Source organism: Amia ocellicauda, chromosome 1, assembly GCF_036373705.1.
Source record: "Amia ocellicauda isolate fAmiCal2 chromosome 1, fAmiCal2.hap1, whole genome shotgun sequence".
In the NCBI taxonomy this organism is placed as follows: domain Eukaryota; kingdom Metazoa; phylum Chordata; class Actinopteri; order Amiiformes; family Amiidae; genus Amia; species Amia ocellicauda.
This window is the reverse complement of record NC_089850.1, coordinates 3,489,977-3,513,548: the sequence shown is the minus strand read 5'-3', so window position 1 is coordinate 3,513,548 and position 23,572 is coordinate 3,489,977. Positions and strand designations below refer to the sequence as shown.

General features: G+C 35.9%; 2 protein-coding genes across 3 annotated transcripts; one reads left to right on the top strand and one right to left on the bottom strand.

The window, feature by feature from the left end:
- Window positions 1-298: 298 nt before the first annotated feature.
- LOC136749644 (putative deoxyribonuclease TATDN3) lies at window positions 299-9,093 on the bottom strand. Of its 2 annotated transcripts, none has more exons than XM_066704157.1 (10): window positions 8,853-9,093; window positions 8,503-8,535; window positions 8,152-8,225; window positions 7,640-7,721; window positions 6,994-7,056; window positions 6,599-6,708; window positions 5,689-5,744; window positions 3,985-4,097; window positions 2,114-2,194; window positions 299-1,309 (listed from the first exon to the last, which is right to left on the bottom strand). In XM_066704157.1, the coding sequence occupies exons 1-10, from the start codon at window positions 8,904-8,906 to the stop codon at window positions 1,166-1,168; spliced, it is 810 nt and encodes a 269-aa protein (XP_066560254.1). In that variant the 5' UTR covers window positions 8,907-9,093; the 3' UTR covers window positions 299-1,165. The 2 variants fall into 2 exon arrangements, with proteins under 2 accessions (XP_066560254.1, XP_066560330.1); XM_066704233.1 differs by having other exon boundaries at window positions 2,114-2,191.
- Window positions 9,094-9,142: 49 nt separating this feature from the next.
- Window positions 9,143-17,310, top strand: nsl1 (NSL1 component of MIS12 kinetochore complex). Its single transcript, XM_066704033.1, has 6 exons — window positions 9,143-9,440; window positions 9,581-9,659; window positions 9,983-10,113; window positions 11,176-11,230; window positions 15,452-15,519; window positions 16,781-17,310. Exons 1-6 carry the CDS (start codon window positions 9,180-9,182, stop codon window positions 17,108-17,110), a joined length of 924 nt encoding a protein of 307 aa, XP_066560130.1. The 5' UTR covers window positions 9,143-9,179; the 3' UTR covers window positions 17,111-17,310.
- The last annotated feature ends 6,262 nt before the right edge of the window (window positions 17,311-23,572 follow it).

Below are 23,572 nucleotides of genomic sequence, written 5' to 3'. Positions count from 1 at the left end.
CAAACAATAAATTAAATACAAAATTAACAATCAAAAGTGACTGTGTTACAGTCAATATTCAGATAACTCTTCTGACACTGTAATGGAATACTTATTAAAAATGTGTAATCTGAAAATGTAACAGGAATACAATTGTGAACACTATTGGATCATGCTGCATGTATAGTATATTATTAGGGTTGAATTTAACATGTTTTATGTTAACTTTACAACAAAAGCTGTTGTCATCTAGGACAGGATAAAACTTTTGTTTTTATAAAATATTTTATTTAAAAGAATAAGAATCAAACGATAGAGAGCATGTACATAACTTGCTTTAATGTATACATTTCAATACATGACAGTCCAGTCAAAATTAGAAATTGATCTAGGACAAAATAATTTACAGATTTTGCATTTGCAAACACCTTAGGAGCATAAAACATTCTTAGACTGAAGACAAGGGAGACAGCTTTTGGCTTTTTTTTTTATTAAAAGACTAATTTCATGATATACAATGGCTGTGTTAGACAGTTTTTAAAATTATAAATCCTTTCCATGTTAACCACAATAATTTGCTTCTTTTGCAATTAGGTGTTCTTCAAGCTCATCCTCAATTCTAAAGACTTCCCAGTGACTCGTGTTTTATTGGATTTCCTCAAATTTGTATGGCATTGATGTGTGTGTCTGTATATCATGCAACTCCCAAGACAGGTTTATTGCCGTCTCAGTTTTATGTCCCTTCTAGAGAAAATGTTTAAAAGGTCAAGGGTCACTCTTCTGTTGCAAATCTCTGACAGTCTAATTTTTCTTATTGAAAGTCATGGAGCATTGACCCTGAAATGGTTCTTCCAGATCAGGGCTTTATGTTAGGTCCAAAAAATTTAAATTGTTTAGTTTGATAATAGTTAGTTATCAAATAGATAGTTTGATTTAGTTAGTTTTATTCTATTTGTAATTTTCCTGGTAGTGTATTGAATTTCACACTGTTCCACTCACTGTAATATGTTATGAGGGATTTTTAGATCTTTCACGCCATAATGTCTGTGACATGCTTTGGTAACTAACAAGATTCAAGTTTCTGAAAAGACTGTCAGTGAGTGGGCAAGGCAAAAGATCGTCTAATTATTGAATCATCATTAAACCAGAAGAGATACACATTTTCTACCTCCCATATAGTCATCTGTTAAATTCGGACAAACTTCTGGAGTTTGGGGAAGAGCTTCAGTGCGTTCTGCGCTGTTACTTCCATCACTCTCTCCACTGGGATGCCCTTGACTTTAGCAATGTAGTCTGCAGAGAAGGATATGTTCGCCGGCTCATTTCTCACCTGCAATACAGACGGCTGTGACATGCTTTCTGTTCCATACAGCAGGCAGTCACTGAGGCAGAGCACTCAATGCCAATGTTAATGAAAAAGCAGTCACCCAGAATATGTTGTCAGAGCACCATATCTCAATGCAGCTGAGTTCTTAACTCAGAACCGTTTCTGTCTACAATTTGACTCAGGAGACAGAGTGGTAAGTTAATAAACCAAACTTATATACAACCAGTTGCCAATCCTGTCATGAAATCATGTTGGAAAATACTAAGCAGTGTACCCAGACCATAATTAAAGCCTATAATTCTTAAATCTATCTGTGAAACAACTGTTTGGGTATTGAAACAATAAATTATTCCAGTACATAAAATGCATTTGATACTTGTTCAGAAAATACCATCTAAAAGTGGTATGAAACTTCAAGCCATGAATTAAACCAAATATATTAGTCTGATCCATCTGATTTATAATATTTTTTGGGGAAAAACAAGAAAATGCAATTAATAAAATACACAATTAATATAGTATTCCTCTATAAGTGATATAAAAACAGCTTACAATTGGGATTAGAGATTAGTGACTCTGTATCTCCTACAAGGGTTATTGAAGATGTACATTTATTTTGCAGGAAAGGTTGTTCACTCTGTAAAATGTTCTACCTTCCATTAAACAATTCAACAATTGAATACATGTTCAGGTGATGTTCAATTCAGGGATGCAGGCTATAGGAGAATGCCTTGTCAGTCAGTTCAAGACAAAGGGATTTAAGGAAATTTTTACTAAAAGTATGTCAGTTTGTAAAAATCTATTTACCTGTTTTTCTGGTCCAAGAGCGGGAGAGTCTGTTTCCAGACACATGAATTCCAGTGGTAGCTGTTTCACTAGCTTTTGCTTCTTAGAAAAAATACAAAAATCATTAAAGCTATGCTGTCACCTACGTGACAAGTGGCAGTAGTACTTTTGTATGTAACACATTTGTTTGTGGAAAGCAATTGTGCAAAATCTTGACTTGATTTTAATACAAACGTTTGGTATTAGAACAAACATATTGCCCAATTTAACTACAATACAATAACTGATCAGAAATTGAAATACCTACAAAGTTATAACCAATATTTTCTAGATTCTAACAGTGGCTATAAGAAGTATTGATCCCCCTTGCACTTTTCACATTTTGTTGTTCCAACTAGGAATTGTTTCCTTCTCATTTACATAAGTTACTCACTGCACACTGGGAAACAATGGGGAGGTGAAAAAACAAGTCAACTGAAAATGAAAACCTGATGATTTTTTTTTTTTTTAAATAAAAAGTCTTCATTATTTAAGTATAATTAGATCTAAATAAGCTCAGGTACAACCAATTGCCTTCAGAATTCACACAATAAATTGAATGGAGTCTATCTGTGTGCAATAAAATGGTTCACATGATTTCAGATTAAATATACCTGTCTCTGTAAGGTCCCACTGTTGGGTAGTGCATTCAAAGCAAAGATACAACCATGAGGACCAAGGAGTTTGAATATCTCTTGGAACACAGTACAATTAAGAATTAAGAATTGGAAGGTATGCAGCACCACCCAGACTTAGAGCAGGCTGTCCTCTCAAACTGATCAGCTGGGTAAGAAGGGCATTGGTCAGAGAAGCCACGAAGAGGCCAATGACAACTCTGAAAGACCTACAGCTTTTCCATAGCTGAGATGGGAGAAACAATCAAGTGTCAGCAAAAGCTCAGGTTCTCTGGCCTATAAGGAAGTGTGGGGAAAAATTCCTGCTTGGAATTTGCAAATAGATGTGGCAAAGGATTCTGTGGTTTGATTAAACAAAAAACTAAAATGCAAAGTGTTTGCCTGAAGTAAACCCCAACACATCACCCAGGAAACACCATCCCTACTGTGACACATGCTGGTGGCAGCATCATGTTATGGAACTGCTGTGCTTCGGCAGGGACTGGAAAGCTTGTCCGAATAGAGGGCAAAATGGAGGGATCTAAATATAGGCAAATCTTTCAAAAAACCCTGTTTCAGTCTGCAAAAAACTTAAAACACACACTGAAGCACACGACCAAAGCAACACTGCAGTGGCTTAGCACTTTGTTTTACACTTATGTTGTAAGTCGCCCTGGATAAGGGCGTCTGCCAAGAAATAAAAATAATAATAATAATAATAATAATAATAATAATAATAATAATAATAATAATAATAATAATGTGCAAACCTGGTAGAGACTTACCCAAAAATACTCACAGCTGTAATTGCTGCCAAAGGTAGTTCTACCAAGTATTGATTGAGGGGGGTGAATACTTCTCTGACCAAGACATTTCAGTTGTTTATTTTGCATTAACTCTTTCACAATAACAAATCTTCTTGCCTCTTCACAGTGTTAAGTAGGTTGTGTAAATAAAAATATCTAATTGAAATGCATCAAAATTTCAGGTTGTAATGAAACAAAATAGGAAAAACACCAAGGGGTGTGAATCCTTTCGCAAGACACTGTATCTACTATGTTCACATCCTGACAATTTTGTCTAATTTAATTTATAAAAAGTACCATTTTACAAATTGTGACAGGTTGGAACTGTTTGATATGATGGTTGTTTCTTGTGCAAGTGCCAACAAGCTGAATGTGTGCTGAAGATACAAGACTGTTTCTATTGTATATTTGCAAAATAAACAATGCAGATCACCTGTTCACTCCTTACTATGGAGGGGGGGATTGAAAAGAAATATCCTGCCCTCACACCCTCTAATGCCACAGAGGGTTTTCCATCAAAAGCATGAAGCAGAACCTTCTCCGCCCCTAGTAGACACACACAAAACAGAGAAAGAGCAATTATCAGTCCATTGTTGTTGTGAAACAAATCACTAGCCTTCTGGGTTTTCCAATGTCCAATGCCCTGCCCCACATTGAACCAGAAAGCTAGGCTAGCAGGTTGTTCCTAGATTTGACCTTTGCTGCTTTTCTTCAGATGTTTCCAGAAGGCCAAACACATCTACAGTCATTCCCAAATTCATTGGGGTAGGATTGTGCTTTAGTTTCTGGGCATTCATGTAGACATTCACGTTCTTTGCTGGCACTAGCATTGTTAAGGTGAGATGCACTGGTTACTGTTATGGCAGAGAGTGGTTTGAATCGCCATGTACTGCAGTAATCTGTCCACTTTGTCAGATCTTCATTCAGGGCCTGTGCCTGGTTACATAAAACATACTGAAGTTACATTTCTTAGGGAGAAGTTAAGGAATCCTACTTAAGTTGATCACATAAGTGAATATACTTAAATATTTCCCTTAAGGTAGTTAATGGTTGCAAAAATGATTAAAGGGTATCTTTAATAAAAAATAACTTAAGGCTCCCATTCAGGTACCTTAAAGCCTGTTTATAACTGGCCCGCAGTGCTCAGTAAGCTTACAGTCTATTGGCTGAAGAAAAAGTTGAATCGCAACAGACATAAAGGGTTTTCCTAACCTAAGGGGAAAACTTAAGGTGGTTTGTGCAACACTTTTAATTATTAGGTACGGGGGGAATGTCCATATGTGAACAACTTAAGCTTAAGAATTACTTAAGCTGTTTAATGCAACCGGCTGTTCCAAAGTGCAAAAGGACAGAGCTTTTTTGGCAAGACAGAGATCATCAACATAAATTCATCTATGGGATAAGTTTTTTTTTTGTATATCATTCATATATATGTTGGACTAGTATGGAGCCAGCACTGAGCCCTCTGGCAGTCCATTAGCAAGTCTCCATCAAGCACTTCTTGCCTGTCCAAGGTGATCTCTGAATCGTCTGTTGTGAAGGAGTGTTTCAAATACTGTAGACACCCAGGTTGGTATTCACAGGCAGGGATGCTTTAAAGCAGTGGTTCTTACTCCCTGTAGCGATTCAAGGTAATCCCACTCCACCACCATTGGACATCTAGCACCCCTGCTTTAAAGCATTACTTAAAGGCTACATTAAATAGGTTGTGAGTCTGTCCTCTTGTAAAAGTAACTGCTGAGTCTGTCATTCTGCTTGTCAACAAGAAAACGTCAGATGACATCATAACCCTGATTGAAAAGGGTCTTATTTTTCATAACCTGAACTTAATTGAACGAATAATTGGTCTAATCAGAGCTTATTAATCATTTTAAACCATTGGAGAGGTCAGGTTAAATATAGAAGTGTATAACACACCCACATTCTCAGTTTTGTACTTGAAATCATTCTAAAAGTAAATTAAAGCTAATTATTAGTTCAATTAACTTAATTAACTAAGGGTGCAGTTGGGTCAAAAACCAGCAGGACAATGGGTCCTCAGGACCAGGATTGGGAACTTCTGGTTTAGACAGATGTTAGTCTGTAATAGTTAGTTGAGCCTTCTATATCAAGTTACTTTAATTTAATAAAGTGGTACCTTGCTCCTTTAACAGGCTGATTGTAGGTCTTCCAGCAGATCTTGAGTGGACATTTCTAAAAGACACAAAAAATATATTCATTATGGGCAGTAACATACGTGGCAACTCTGCAAGAGCAGCACATGGGAGATTATCAAGTTAAGTTAAGTTAAGTATTAATTGCAAAATGTTCGTTAATCTCCTGTTGTTTAAAGGTTTTACAAGGAAAATCCTTGTAAAACCTTTAAACAACAGGAGATTAACGAAAATCCTTGTAAAACCTTTAAACAACAGGAGATTAACGAACATTTTGCAATCTCACACCGAGGATGCAACCTTGAAGCGTTTCTTCTTTTGGCCACGTTTTACAGAACAACATCAATCTGTGCAAGAAAGCACAGTTAAGCTACTGACAATGCTCACACTTAATGCACAGGACAATTTATTTCATGAAACTTTAAGTTACACTTAAAATGCTGCTTGCAAACAACCTTGCATTATTATTATTATTATTATTATGTAATATATGTGTTACAGTATTGCTGAACAAGATTTCAGTATTTCATATAGATTGTTCTGGGAATCAGTGCTGTTCTCTTCTTTTGACAAATTATGTTTTCCTATTAGTAAACTGTAACATTTAAATTATTTATTTACACATTCTAATAAATAATTCTGAATAAGACTATTAGTAATAAAGAGATGCATGACTAAATAAATGTGTGGTGCTGCTGCCGCTTATTCAACATGCTAAAGTATGTAATTAGAATGGCTAATTCAGATGATTCAAGCAATTGGGAGGATATTAATCAATAAGTGGTTTAACTGAACAGAATTGCGGTGGGAGGAACAAAGTTCAGCCTATGAAGGAAGGTCACATAAAACACAGGGCCCTAACTATGAATAATCATGTTTCTCATAGACACTCACAGAGGTAAATCCAGTCTTTTAGCTATCTCAGCCTGGCGGATTAACACCTGTCGCTGCTCATCCTTTTGGGTGTCACCCGTGATGTATCGAGGCGTGAAGTCCAGACCAACCTGTGTGGAATTGAAAGGTAGTGAAAATTATATTTTTTTAAAAGCAGCTGAAGCTCTTCAATTTTTTCATTTTCTTTGCAACCATTTGCTTCATGGCCTGTGGTCCACTGATCTCTCAATCAGGACATTAGAGTTCTATGTTTAATTTCACAACAACCACAATACAATAATTTAAGTTGAATGTTCGAACATTTGAAGTGTGATTGTGAAGGTTGAGGCCCTGTTTACATTAATTACTTCAGTGATAACATTGAGAGAATAGACATGGAAAGATTTGTGCAGTACCTCTCCAATGGCTACTAAATGGTCCTTGTATTTCTCTATCAGAGGCAGGGCAGCATCTAGATCCTGTTAAAAGTGAAGAATAAAGTGTTTGTACAAAGCACACTAAGAACTGTATTTCAGTTTTGCTAATGGACCATTTAAAGGTTTTGTGCATTCAGGATTTAGTAAAGGGTCTCGCACAAAAGGGGAAAGCCAATGAGGTTTTAGTTCTCAGAATTATGAATTTAAACCTTCGTTACTTTATTACTTTTTACATGGTAATTTCCAATCATTCGTTCCCCTTTTCACCCACATCTTAATTAGTAATGAGTAAACAACTCCATGAGTGTCCAGGAGGAATTAAATCATTATACACCCTCTGAAATGCATATTATCAAAGTCTGCATGCACAATTTTTGGCATTCGGCACTGCAAGGCAAGATGCTCACAGCCCAGCTGGTTTACAAATGGAGAATTTGATGGAAGTGAAACTGTTAATATTCTGAACCTGCAGCTGCCCATGAAACAACATTATTCTCTTCGTAACATTTAACTGAGAATTACCCAGCCTGCCCTGGCCTATAGATATTGATCCATTCATATATTTATCCCTTCAGTTTACATATGCCCACCCTCCAGCAGCTCTCACTGCCCTGCAGACTGCTACCTGAATTGTTGCCCCTCTCTGCTGCAGAGGGATTCCCTGGACTGGATGAACACCAAGACATGGATAAACAAACCCCGAGAACCTGAGGAGAAGAAAAGCTGGAGATTTGGGACCAATCTGAACAACTGTGGGGAAGAAATGTTTTTAATCTCTTATAGTATCCTGTTTCTGGTTCAATTATATTCTATTCCTGTTCCCATGTATTACATCTTAAAGCTTTTTGGCAATGACTGTTTATTTATTACTAGCAAAACCAAGCAGAATAATGAAGGAGCATTTCATAGTGAGAATTAGGAGAAAAACAAAAAAGATAGAAATGTATTAACCTATTCCATTTCAATTTGACAGCTTTTATACCTGTGCACAGATTGTAGGCCTACCCGAACAACCTTTATCTTTTCAAGAACAACACATTCTATACATAGCAAGTTAAGAAAAAATAACACTGATGAAATAAGTTTTTGGCATGAAGGTTTAGCTTTTTTGTGATTGGCTGGCCACAAATACTCTACCTTTCAGAGAGCTTTATGATTTTTTCAAACTCCCCAGCATGTTCTGCTACTGCAACAAGTGCCAAGAGTCCAGCCTGCGATAAAGCAAATATTGCATTTGTTAGTCTTGTAAATATGATGAAATATGACATTCCGTGGTTATGAGAGCTGTGTGTATATATATATATATATATATATATATATATATATATATATATATATATATATATATATATAGTATAATGTTTGTTTCAGTCACTAATTAATTAAAAAAAATCACAGATTGTCTTAGTACAACTTCAAAAAGTGGTACACGTCTACACATTTGCTTTAATCAAGAGCTGCTGGTTGCCTTACATAAATTGGACTTACCTTTTTAGCGTTTTCTATCACATCTTCAATGTCCTAGAATGATAAAGACAGGCTGAATATCTTCTCTCTCTCTCTCTCTCTCTCTCTCTCTCTCTCTCTCTCTCTCTCTCTCTCTCTCTCTCTCTCTCTCTCACATACATACACACACACACATACACACAATTACTCCATGTACATTTAATCTGTTTTTAATATTACTGGTTACTAAACTGTGAGAGCTACAGCAAACTGTTGTGCATGTATATACATTAAACTTTCACAAATATATAATTATACGAGTACCAAGTGCTGGTGTTTTTCAACAACGCGAACATTAATTTATTTCTGAATTGAATTAATCTAGTTCTTACATTATCAAACTCTGCAGCAGAGATATGACAGTGACAGTCAATAAAGCTTCTCATTCGCTCTGACGAGAACTTTTTTGAGTTGTCAAACTTTTCGGTGACTCCGACTCTATAAGCAGACACATTCGTCTCTTATAAAATGTACTGAATGATTATTATAATGTGTTGATAATTGTTTAACTAGAAAAATGTATGTTGTGTTACGGCGGCAGCTCGGTTCGTTTGCGGAACTATATGTACTACATGTTTCCACCGGGGCTCATTTTATGTTGCACTCCTGCCGTGTCCGATACTAGCTTCAACATCCGGGTCTTGGAACATTTGAAGGAAATGGCGCTAAATTCCAGAGATGGTGGTGAGTTTGAATCAGGCGTCACTTCAAACACAAATATTAAATCCACTCTTGACGATATGAAAACGTGCAGAGATGAGCTGGAGGTGAAGGAGGAGGATTTCAGAGTGGAGTGTTACTCGAAGACATTAGTTGTCGAGCAATTGGAGAAGTATCGGGTAATCTTGAAAAAGGTGTTGGATGGACAGCCCCACATCTCGGGAGAAGCCAGGGAGAGAGCACTGCAGGATTTGCTGTGGGTGAGTGAGCCGAGGAAGAGAACAGACCAGACACCTAGTTTATTGACATTGTGAGAATCAAAATAAAATACCATGTTAGTAATGTAAGGTTATGTTTCAGACTACATGTATGCAGTAAAACAATACGATGTTATTTGCAGGATTTCGAGACAGCTGTTCAAGATAACGTAAAATGTAACGGTCAGTCTTGGGAGGACGCACCTGACGAAGTTATTCATGGTGAGACATTTTGTGGATTTATGTATTTTCTTGACATGAGAGAATTTACTATCCTTTACTAATAACGTTGCCTGGTGGCTATTCCCAAAATCCTCTCCTAAATTTCCAGTGAAGTAAAGAGAGGGAGAATAAGCCGATCTGGCAATACTGGTGGCAGTTAAATGAAGGTTGTCAATGGACTGCTTTATGTTTTAGTAATTTGTTAAAGTACAGAAATTGAAAATGAAACATAATTTAGCAGAGTGAGTTGATCACACAACATAAATGTTTTGTTTTATGGTTTTGTCTTTGTTTTTGTGTGTTTATTTGCTGTGTGAACCCAGATGCGGATTCAAAGAGCCTGGATGACCTACTTGATGAGAACATCCTGGAAACTGCCATGAAACGTAGCCACTGTCCCAAGAAAATCCTTCCCTACGTTGTCAGATCATTGAAAGCTGAAAGAGAAATTATGGTACCTTTTTACTTGTTAATTAACTTTATATTTTTAACACACTAGTAACAGCATCGTTTTATTTTTACAAATAAAAACATAATCAATTATGTCAGGGGCCAGATCAATATGTATGGCATATGCTGGGATTAATGACGTGTTCAAATGATTATCACCTACTGAAATGATTGAAACATGTTCAAATGAATAGGCTCTATTGCCTACTAAAATGAATACTGAAATAAGTGTATCACATGCTGAACTTAAAATGACACGTGTTAAATTGAATGTAACAAATCTTTAAATCATTTTTTCACAGGCTGATATGAATAGGTGTATGAGTATATGAGTTTGTTGGACTTTCACGTGAGTTATACCAGGCACACTATCTGGTGGATTTCTAGCTGTGGCGTTCTTTGTGACATTTGTATGGGTACATCACTCTCAATGCTTATAATGTCATGTTCATTAATTACAAAAATTAATTGATTTCAGTATGTGATATATAACTGAATAAAATGAGTATTAGTTTTACCAGGCATTCTCATTTCAGTTTGTCATAACTGATAAATTAATTTCATTATGAGATATTATTAATTTCAACATGTCATATTCATATCAGCATATACTATACTAATTTCAGCACTTGCTATATCCAGAAAGCTGTATTTTGAATTGAATGCCCTCTGATAAAGTTTACCAGCAAATGCCAATAAAGATTAGATTTTGAAATGGTTTGGGTAGAGAAAAAGTATTTAGCAATAAATGACCAGGAGGTGTCTCTTGTGAGTTGATTTACGTATGCCTTACAGATTGTGACACCCTGTCTACAAAAAAGGGAATTTACAATAATACTGAAAAATACAAAACATAGACAAAGAAGAGTCTAAAATTGTCCAGTGTTTTATTTTACTAGACAAAGTACATAATTTAGAAGAGTAAGTCTGGAAAGAGAATACATCTGACATATTAATTGTGAAAGAAGGGAAATCAAGCTTTTTCTTTTGGAAACCAAAATTAGTGTTGTGTTTTGCAGAGATTACTCATATTAAATCAACATATGCATTTTCCTGTTGTTTATAGGGATTATACAAGCAAACAGTGCAGTCACAAGAAGTAAAAAAAGATCTGCAGCAAGGTAAACCGTCTGATTAAAATCCATTTTAGGCTGTTACTATACACCAGTGTATCCAAATGCCATTGAAACATCATGCACCTCTTCTGGCAAGGGAAAATTACCAACATATTGCGTCTGAAAGAAACTTGGCACTAGAATATGAATACACTCAGACCCCTCTCCTCAGTGCTACCCCATATAACACTGACTCACAGTGTGCTTGCCTTGGATGGAACAAAAATATCTACTAATAAATAAATACAATTGGAAATCCATAATGCAGGTCAAAAGTTACGAGTCAGAACCGATATAGCTCACTGACAACATGTTTGTTTGCACTCGCTCAGCCAATGAGAACCTCTATACATAAAGTAAAGTGTTTGCTTGGAGCCAATCAGCACCTGCCACTTCGTCTCCCTCAGCTGCTTTGCGGTGTTCGTGTTTGATGGGTGTGATAAGGCTGCATTCAATTTAGTAATATATATTCGGTCATTTTACATCATGTTAAGTTACATTCTGTGAATTAAAACGCAGTGTTATGAACTGGAGTGGTGATATACACCCATCACTTTCTTTGTGCATATTAAAAAAAAAAAAAAATGTTTTACTGAAACCTGATGTTTAAAATTTTTGGTTAAAAAAAACTTTTCATAATTTTAAAGTAAGAAATGTTTTAAGTGTTTTTAATGTAATGTATAAAAAAAAAATCTAAATTGTTAAATACTTTGTGTTTACCAACACTAGCCATAATTTATCATACATGGGTAAGAAATAATTCTGTCAGGAAGGTGCCTCTATTAAAAGTTTTATAGTGATCCCTTTTAGCACTGATTCGGTTGCCACTCTTTTCTGCTAGAACGTATCCTCAGTGCAAAATGGGGTCTGAGCATATTTCACTTCTCACAAGAAGATAGAAATGCATTGGCCATGTTTTATGAAGGGAGACAGGAGAAATATCTAAAACGGCTTTGAGATGGACCCCTAAAAGCAGATGAAGACATGGATGAGAAACCAAAGGGGGGAACTCAAAGACCTACATCTCAGGTGTGGCCAAACTCCAAAACATGCTGCAAAGACATGGAGATATCTTGTTTCTACCTTATGTGCCAGTAGGCTCAAGGAGAACAAACAGATCATACCCAGTGCCTGAAAAGATGACAAGTGCTTTTACACTGCACATTGCTTTGGGGTTTACAGGTTACGGACCTTCATTCCAACAGAATGGGCGTGACTACGAAAATTGTTCAACTTCAAATGAACCAAAGGATCGGGAAAGAAAGGAAATGCATAAGCTGCTCTTGGTGTTCCTTGCTTTTCTTTAGCCAGTTTTTGTATTATCTGACCGTTTGTTTCTGGTTAATTTAAAAAAAAAAAACAAAGGGAAATTTCAAAATATTCTTCCCAAATTTCTTGGTAATGACTGCACAATGGATTTCATAATTCTTCCCACGTTTCGTGGGGATGTACAGAAAGGGTTTCCAGGGAAATGTTACTTCCTTCTCCGGCAACCCTGGAAAATTGGCATGGTTGGCTCCCTTCTTCCCTGACATAAAATACTCTTTATGTAGCTGTTCTAAGAAATGGCTTGGTTCTTGAAAAGTGTAGGTGAGTTCAATTTTTTTTCAAAGGAATTAAAACCTTTTTCCAAGAGGTATTTCTCCGCTTTGCGTACTTTTAATACTACATGTTCTAAGAATTTGACACATTCAGAATTGTATGTGCTTTTTTAATGACATCAATTTCTTCCTGTTTTCATTTCTACAACTACTTTTTCAACCCAATCATGTTCTAAAATGATTATAATTATTCAAACTTATTTATGCATTACATTTCTTAGCAGGTACCCTTTGTCAAGGGTGACTTACAATTGTAACTATAGGCCTTAATTTATTTTTTGAAACATACATTTTTACAGCTGTTTTTTTTTTTTTTTTTTTTTTCAAACTGGAGCAATCTAGGTAAATTACCTTGTTCAAGGGCACAACAACAGGGCCCCCATCTGGGATTGAACCCACAACCCTATACTCAGGTGTCCAGAACCCTCACCACTACACTGTACATCTATAAGTTACAGTTTTTACAGTTGCCTTAGTTTAATGGAACCTGTTCTCTGTGATATGTGTAAAGTGAATGGCACAGAGTAGGGGAAAACGGTGTGCTTTCAGATTCATTGGGGAACAGGTTTGTTCCCTAAAAAAGTCTCACTTTGAAACATCAAAGCATAACGTGCAGGCTCTTGAGCCTGAATATTGTACCATGAAGCTTGTTCAGGGTGGAGGTTTTGACCATAAAAAGATACTGGAAATTACTCAATTGGCTGGGCAGAAAAGTGCATGTGTGGGAATAATATGAAAAACCAGGACTCTGGTGCCCAATAAGTTGGCATGTAAAAGCTGCTGTAAATAAAGAACCTGCAGAAAGAAAATAATTTATATATTTGGCATTTGCCAGCTATAACTATTGGATAAAGAAGGCTACAATATTACCTGTAACATACATCCTTCTTCCACCATCCCAGTAAGTATCCATACTTTCCAACCTGGGTCTATAATATAATATAATTTCAAGAGAGCTTTTGCAGATTTAGGTTTTCAGTCTTTCCATGAAACCACTTCACCTTACCAGTATCAGCAATGTCAGAGGTTTTAATGAATCCCAGTTGTTTCACTTCTTTTAACTCCCCTACCTGTAAGCATTGCTCACATCCATCAATGAGCAGCACACACCTGGACTGTTATATAATATAGACAGATGCCTCAATGATTTCTAATGTGATGTGTTTATTCAGCCTGTTTCAGGGACATTTGCATGGAGAAAATCCTCCCGTCCCCTATGTTAAAGAAACAGCATAGTTTACAAAAGAACAAATAGCTCATTCACTGAAACAAAACTTGAATTTGCAGATAAAGTTTCATCCTACCATGTTGATATATTTTAAAATGAAGTATGTCAGTACCTTTCCTCATCAGTTCTTGACAACTATTCCAAAGTACTATTCTGAAAGTGTTACATGGTCCTGTAGGAATATATTAGATTGTATCAAATTATATATATTTAAATATATATATTCTAGAAGTAGTGCACATCTCAACAGAATTGTGACAGGTTTTGTACATTCCTTCTATTATTTTTATATATTTCTATGAATTATATAAATTATATATTTTAAAATATGAAATGTCATGCACTGTAATTCATACAGGGAAATGTTATTTACCATCATGATTAAGAGGTTCTACAAAAATATATAATTTTGTACTAATTTCATGTACTAATCCCAAAAGCATGTTCTGGTTGCTGTCAGCTCAGTACATGTACTGGGAAAAATTGGTTACTGTAGTTTTGTTTGACTGGGGATTGAAACTGAACCTTTTACTACTGTAGAAGCAAGTATTTTTATTTCCCCTTTTCATTTCTCAGTCTTGTAGCTGTTGAAACAGTTTGAAGGCAGCAGGTTCCCACACACGTTATTACACAATATCATAATCTCCATTTGACACATGATCAGTATTGCTGTTTATCATGTTCACTACTTAGGCAATTTGTGACTTTTGTTTTTATAATCCACAAACCATTTGTCTGTATGTCATGTTTATGTCATGGCTTTTTACCACACAAATAAGATTCCCATTTTTTAACATTTTGAATCTTACAAGTTGTAGACTCTGTGATGCAATATTTCAAGCATTTCAGTATATTTGTTTAGACAGATGCATGAAGTGAAAATAATTCCTTACAGTTTATCCAGACCCTGCAGGTCATTAAAACTGCTGTACATCAAGAGTATCATGTAGCCTATACTGTATGTTAATTCTATGTCAGTTCTTTAAGTTATCAAGAATGTTTTAAATAGACACAGTACTAAACTTAATGGGAACACCCTGAATTAAATTCTTTAGAAATTCAAATGTGTTTTCAGCAACTTACTGGAGGCCACAGTATCAATATCAGTCATCGGTTGTTAACACTCAAATTGATTGAAGTTTGTGTTTTCAGGCTGATAACCTATAGACTTCCTGCTTTTGAGATGATGAATGATGTGCTTTTCTGGCCTCTTATTTTGAAAGTAACTTTCTTTAACTATATTATTCACCTGCTATCAACACTCTAATCTTGCTTTTTTGGACAGGAGGGAGTGTTGTCTCATAAATGCTGTTGCAGTCTAGCCTAAAAAATAAGAGTCAAGTCAGGGTCAGTCTTTCTAGCCATTGTCCTTTACTGAAATAATTATTTCTTCTTCAGAAACCACGATGAATAACTTGATGGATTCTGCACCCAAGATTGCCAAACAGGCCAGTACTACTGTTAAGGTAGGACAGGTTTGCCAAGTTTGAATTGTATATATTAAAGATCCATCTGAGCTTTTGCCAGGTCTCTTTGATACATTGACACATACCTGCATCTACTCTACACTAACTGTGTAGACAGACCAAGTGGTTCAGTTGTCTCCTTCTACACACTTGCATTCATTTTTAATTAAAACAAACTAACAGTATCACAACGTTTTGAAAAAAGGCATCCAGAGTCTGAAGCATTTTGTATTTGAATTGAAGCTTATTACCTTTTATGAATATATCAAACAACGAACAAGAATTTGAATCCCAATATCCTAATTATGTAATAACTATTATATGTATATCTTTGTTAGCATGTATTTAACAGATAATGCATATACCTACTCTTAAAAATATATATATATATTTTAGATATTGTAAGTCTTTGTTTTCCCAAACTTTCTAATCAGGTTTATTTCAACAATCTTTCTTCTACATATTCCTTTAACAACATTCCATCAGAAAATTGTACCCAGTAATTGAGGAGCTAATTATAGTTTTTATCCTCAGCAATGTTGCCAGTTCCTGACATCATAGAAAGCCTTCAGTCAATGTCTTAATATCCTATTTGTTCTTTGTGTATCTGTGCAGTCATGGAAATTGCATGTTGAAATTCTTCTAGTGGTTTTCAACATTGCCATTTATGTCATGTCCAGTGGCCAGGGGTTACTTTACACAAAGTGTTCACCAATTATTATTATTTTATTTTTTTCTTCTTGAGTTGGATAATATGGGTTTGATAAATGGAACCAATGATGCACAGACTTAAAATACGTGTTTGATGTTGGATACCGTACCTGTTTAGAAATTAATTATCTATGAATCTATTAATCTTCTGGTAAAACTCTTATATTAATCTTGTAACATTAATATTATTACCTGACCTGTTTCAATAAGAAAGCACTATGGAATTAATTGACCTGGTCTTTAGAAGTAATTGAATGGTAATATCAAGTTGATTGTTGAAGGACACTTAAATAAACAATAACAATGACTTCCTGAAAGAGGTATCCAGTCCTAGCCCTCTTCTCACAGTTCTCACATTATCACCCCAGTCATCATTAGTGCTCTCAGGGAAGAGAACTCAGATATCAGACCCTGATGTTATGGGCACAGCACACAAATTATTAAGCCCTCTAATCTGCCTGTAAAAAGTATTTGGTGGGAGTTTGTATAAGAAATAACTGCCCCATTACTCACCATTGTTAAAAGCAGAATCTATATTTTCTCTGTGAAGCTCTTACAGGTTTTGCTGCAGAAAGCAGAAGGTGTGTGCCAGGCACTGAGACTGCAGCCTGCATTGGAATCCTCTGAGGTCCACAGAGAGGTCTTCAACAAGCAATCTGGGTTGGGGAATGGCTTGTCAGGGGACCTGGGCAGACCGCTGAAGGCAACTGCCCCTGGGAACAGTGTCAAGCCCCCAGGAGAGAACAGGCCCCTGTCGAAGAGGCCCTTCCCAGAGAATGTTGCACCCAACATGTATGCTGTGACGTCAAAGAAGCTATTGAGTTCTGTGCACACTGAGGATGAACAGAATGAACAGCAAGCCCCGCTGCCTGGATCATAGCAGGGTTAGAACTCTTACCACAGACGGAATGGTCAATTGAAATCTTCATTCATGTCAGGAAAGGTTCGAACATTCACTGCAATATGTTCTGTAGCATTTATATATGTGTCCATAATCCAGGATTTGTATTTAGAATGTTAAAGAGCTTTTTTCTGTCTGGCTTTTTTTTATAAATATATGCTTTTATTAGCTCCTCAAAAGTCTGTGTGGTGGTAACCTGGGGAATGGCAAGGGTAGGGAGATTAAGGATATGGGGTACTGATTTTTCAACTAAAACTACCCATAACATAGCACCACGTATTAGTTGAGATTCTTATATTTTGCACACTTCCATTCCCTCTAATGCATTTCAAGTGCACTTCTATGAATAATGAGGTGTATAAATGTATTAATGGAGCTTGAACTGGAAAACTTAATTAACAAACATGTTTTTAGGAGAAGAAAAATAGCAGGACAGTTCTGCAAGAATTTTACTTCACTTTCTCTTTCTAATATATACTGTTCTTCATCTGTAATATATTTATGATTTACCTAAAAGCTCCTGCTATATGGGATATTCTGTTTTTCAAGAATAATAAAATCTACATGATAATATAAGACGTCCAGAAAGAGGACAGGATCTTTTAATGGCACAAACTTAAGTATAAGATTTCTTATACATTTAATTATTTGAACCCTATCTTTTTTTGTCATTTTCATGACATTTTTTACAAAATTAATACAGTAGTGTTATAGAACTGGTCTAAGTGTCCAAGTACATCTTTGTCACAGCCTCTGGCCTTAAGTGTTAAGTGTTAAGTACACTTTATAATTTTCTTGCCTGTTTCGCAAAATAACTACGCTGGGCGTCAAACATTTTAGAACCATAAAAATATGTCTGGGAGTGAGCAAATAATTGATGATGGTTCTTCTTTGCTCATTTGTTTACTAATGTCTTCTTTTTCCTGGACAGATAACTGACTGCACTGTTCCTGCATCATGTCTCTGCAATGGCAAGAAAAGGATCACATTTTAAACATTTACAAATATTTTAGATAATTTGAAGAACATAGTTCCAAATTTAAAATGTAAGCATAGTTAAAAGCAGTTACAATTTCGAAACCACTTGTTTTGCAGTCTATATGAGATATTTATAACTAGTAAGTTATCTGTTCAAGAAAAAGAAGGTATTGATAAGCTACTCTCTCTCTCTTTCTGGATATTACTCAATATTGTGCAACATATTTTATAAAAACATCTCAACCATTTTATTCCCTGCATTATGCATTGGTTGACATTGTCCAATATTATTATTATTATTATTATTATTATTATTATTATTATTATTATTATTATTATTATTAGTAGTAGTAGTAGTAGTAGTAGTAGTAGTAAACAGCTCTAGATGAGCCAGGCAATTTAAATACATTGGGAGCTTCACTGAATGAATCTATTTCCCTGTAAACTATTTCTGTGTCCTGTCCTAACCAGTTTCCAGGAACTCGGGTTTAAACAACAGAATGAATCACTAAATTAAAAATAATATATTGCCTCTATAAAAAGATATAAAAGGTAATCTTTCCTCTACAAAATCCATGCTGAGTAGCTCTGAAAATGCTGCCACTGTGTTAATATACAGGTTTATTTCTTATAATTTCAAAATTTTACATTGAACTAGATCTGAATTTGAGTTGGATCTGGATTTTCAATACACTCTACATTATGTGTGCTTGTATTTGTCACTTTCTCTTTTTAACTTAATAAAGCTTTGTATACAGTGGGGGGAAAAAGTATTTGATCCCCTGCTGATTTTGTACGTTTGCCCACTTACAAAGAAATGATCAGTCTATAATTTTAATGGTAGGTGTATTTTAACAGTGAGAGACAGAATAACAAAAAAAAAAAATCCAGAAAAACGCATTTAAAAAAAGTTATAAATTGATTTGCATGTTAATGAGGGAAATAAGTATTTGATCCCCTATCAATCAGCAAGATTTCTGACTCCCAGGTGTCTTTTATACAGGTAACGAGCTGAGATTAGGAGCACTCTCTTAAAGCAAATGGAAGAAACACAAAATAACTGTCAGTCTCCATCGGTCTTGGGCTCCATGCAAGATCTCACCTCGTGGAGTTTCAATGATCATGAGAATGGTGAGGAATCAGCCCAGAACTACAAGGGAGGATCTTGTTAATGATCTCAAGGCAGCTGGGACCATAGTCACCAAGAAAACAATTGGTAACACACTATGCTGTGAAAGACCGAAATCCTGCAGCGCTCGCAATGTCCCCCTGCTCAAGAAAAGCACATGTACAGGCTCGTCTGAAGTTTGCCAATGAACATCTGAATGATTCAGAGGAGAACTGGGTGAAAATGTTGTGGTCAGATGAGACCAAAATCGGGCTCTTTGGCATCAACTTAACTCGCCGTGTTTGGAGGAGGAGGAATGACCCCAAGAACACCATCCCCACCGTCAAACATGGAGGTGGAAACATTATGCTTTGGGGGTGTTTTTCTGCTAAGGGGACAGGACAACTGCACCGCATCAAAGGGACGATGGACGGGGCCATGTAACGTCAAATCTTGGGTGAGAACCTCCTTCCCTCAGCCAGGGCATTGAAAATGGGTCGTGGATGGGTATTCCAGCTTGAAAATGACCCAAAACACACAGCCAAGGCAACAAAGGAGTGGCTCAAGAAGAAGCACATTAAGGTCCTGGAGTGGCCTAGCTAATCTCCAGACCTTAATCCCATAGAAAATCTGTGGAGGGAGCTGAAGGTTCGAGTTGCCAAACATCAGCCTCGAAACCTTAATGACTTGGAGAGGATCTGCAAAGAGGAGTGGGACAAAATCCCTCCTGAGATGTGTGCAAACCAACTACAAGAAACGTCTGACCTCTGTGATTGCCAACAAGGGTTTTGCCACCAAGTACTAAGTCGAAGGGGTCAAATACTTATTACCCTCATTAACATGTAAATCAATTTATAACTTTTTTGAAATGCGTTTTTCTGGATTTGTTTGTTGTTGTTCTGTCTCTCACTGTTAAAATACACCTACCATTAAAATTATAGACTGATCATTTCTTTGTCAGTGGGCAAACGTACAAAATCAGCAGGGGATCAAATACTTTTTTCCCCCACTGTATATTTAGATATTGTAAAAAAAAAATAACTCATGTTCTCTACACATTTTTGGATTAAACATACTTTGCTTATAATTGGGGAGAAACAAATGTTAATGTCATTGCTTAAAGCAGAAGTAAGGAGTGAGTTAAATATAATATATAAAAAAAACATTATTATGGAAGAATGGTCATGACCTGTTAAATAATGAAAGGAAGGACTGCTTCACTGTGACTAAGCTGAAGTTTAGCATTCACAAACATAGTAAGACTTATATTGGTGGACTGCCCTGCACCAATAAAGCAATTATATCAATTTACCCTGGATTTAAGGTGAACATTAAAAAGCTACCCTGTCTCAAAAGAGTCCTGCCATTTGGGGCCAGGTGGCAACTTTAGAAGAAGAATTAAATGCAATATTGTCTCCACAACTACAATATATAGCAGGGATGGGCAAATTGAGGCCTTTATGCAGAGTCCCTCCACCCAACATCTTATTTACTTAATTGGATTAATTAATTTGGGTCAAATCACTTGGTATGAATCAGTTGCTAGTTGAAAGGTACATCTAAAATCTGTAAGTAATTTGGCTGCCAGGGATGAGCTGTCTGTCTATTCCACACCAAAGACTGATCCTCAAATTGGAAGCTGTAGGCATTCAGGGTAATGTAAGTAGATGGATTATGAACTGGTTGATGTATAAGAAACAGAGGGTGTCAATTAGAGGAGTCACTTCTAACTGGAGTGAGGTTGTTAGTGGAGTTCCACAGGGATCAGTACTAGGGCCTTTGCTTTTTCTAATCTATATATTATTAATGATCTGGACTCTGGGATAGTTAGCAAACTTGTCAAATTTGCCGATGATACTAAAATAGGTGGCTCAGCAGATACAATCTCGGCAGCACAGGCTATTCAAAGGGACTTGGATAACATTCAGTTATGGGCCGACAGCTGGCAGATGAAATTCAATGTGGACAAGTGCAAGGTAATACATGCAGATAACAAAAATGTCCACTATAATTACACTATGGGAGGAATAGAAATAGATGAAGTATCTCATGAGAAAGACCTAGGAGTCTATGTGGACTCCTCACTTTCTCCATCCAAACAGTGTGGGAAAGCAATAAAAAAGGCAAACAGAATGCTAGGGTATATTGTCAAAAGTGTAGAATTTAAAACAAGGGAAGTCATTTTAAGACTGTACAATGCGCTAGTTAGACCTCATCTGGAATACAGTGTACAGTTCTGAGCTCCACACTTCAAGAAAGATATCGCTGCTCTAGAGGCAGTTCAGAGGAGAGCAACCAGACTTATTCCAGGTCTGAAGGGAATGTCCTACTGAGACACTGAGGCAACTGAACTTTTTCACCCTGGAACAGAGGAGACTACGTGGGGACTTGATCCAAGTCTTCAAAATCATGAAGGGCATCGAGCACATCAAACCAGAGGAGCTTTTCCAGATCAGCAGGGACACACGCACCTGGGGACACAAATGGAAATTGAGCTACAAGGCATTCAAGACAGAAAACAGGAGACGCTTCTTTACACAGAGAGTAGTTACAATCTGGAACAAACTCCCCAGCAATGTGGTAGATGCTGAAAATTTGGGAACTATTAAAAATAGACTGGATAGGATCCTTGGATTACTTAGTTATTAATGGACACCAAACGAGCACGATGGGTCGAATGGCCTCCTCTCGTTTGTAAACTTTCTTATGTTCATATGTTCTTCTGTTCTTATGTACTGTAATTATCTAATGAACAATTGCTAATTTGGATTGTTAATTCATATTTCAACTGGTCTAATGTTTGTTGAATATCTGCATGTGAAACAGCTTATTTTCTTGAGCTGCAAGAAAGTGAAAGTTACTAGACTAGTGTTCTTCTTGGGTGACGTGGTTAATTTAGTTGAATAATTAGTTGAATAAATTCAGAGCTTGGTAAAAGGATTAATATAAGATTTTACCAAATCATATTTCCAATGGCACTTCAGTCATCTTACTTGTGATATTCCTAGAATATCATTCAAAATTCTTGTGAAAGGAATTCTGGTACAGTGAAACTAACATTAGTAATTAAAATGCCAGAAAGCTGCATTTCCTTTTAAGGTTTGATTTTGAAAACAAGAGGATGAAATGTAAATTGTCAGAATATGATACATATCTGACTTTATAGTTCCCCAAAAATATATAATTGAAAAAACTTAGTTGGAAATCAAGAACTGCATATGAATGAGCAGTGGAAAACACAATATCTTGAATAAAAAGTTTATCATTTTCAAATATTTGTAACCACCTTATGCTGACATTTTAAACAATATATAACTATAAAAAGATGTGTTGGTATTTTTTTTTATTATAAGATAGAGATGTTTTCAAACAAAAATACATTATTTGTATATATATATATATATATATATATATATATATATATATATATATATATATAACAAAGAAATACAAGATTTGTATGTAGAAATAGGACAACTACACAAAAAAGGAAGAGCACATGTTAAAATCATTGTAGACTTCAATGCAAGAATTGGAAAACAACAAGCCGAGTCTTCAGTAGGTAAATATGGATATGGAAACAGGAATGAAAGAGGTGATATATTAGTGGAATTTGCAGAAAATGCAAATGTTTTTATTATAAATTATCTCTTCAAGAAAAAGCCAACAAGAAAACAGACCTGGAGAAGTTTTACTTGCTGAAAAAGTTAAATAGATTACATCTTAACAAATAATTGAAGACTGCACTGTCCTAAACCAATTCAATACTGGAAGCAACCACAAAATGGTTTGGAGCAGAATTAATCTCAATGCCAAAGTGGAAAGTACAAAACTAATGAAGAAACCAAACAAGCCAATTGACAGCATGAAATTGTCAAGCAGAGAAAAGAAATTAGAATTTGCAGAACCGATTAAGTGTACTTAATAACCAACAGAAAAATGTAGATGCATTACAGTTATGTGATAAAATATCAAGTGACACCATGAAAATTGCATGACACACTGGACTTTGTCCAATTAAGAAAAAAAGCAGGAATCAGAAGTGGAAACCTTTTTGGGAAGACTATGTGCATATATGAAGTATTAACCCCCCTTGGATGCATTTCAATGTTGTTGTTTTTTTTGTTTTTGTTGTTGTTGTTGTTTTTTCATCTACACAACCTACTCCACACTTTAAATGTCTGGCGCAATCCCTGTTTTACCCAACACAGCACATGACCCAGGTAACATCATCATCACTACTGTGAAGCATGCTGGTGGCAGAATTATGCTATGGGGATGCTTTGCATTGGCAAGCTTGTCAGGGTAGATGGAAAAATAAAAGTAATCCTTAAGGAAAACCTGCTTCAGTCTGC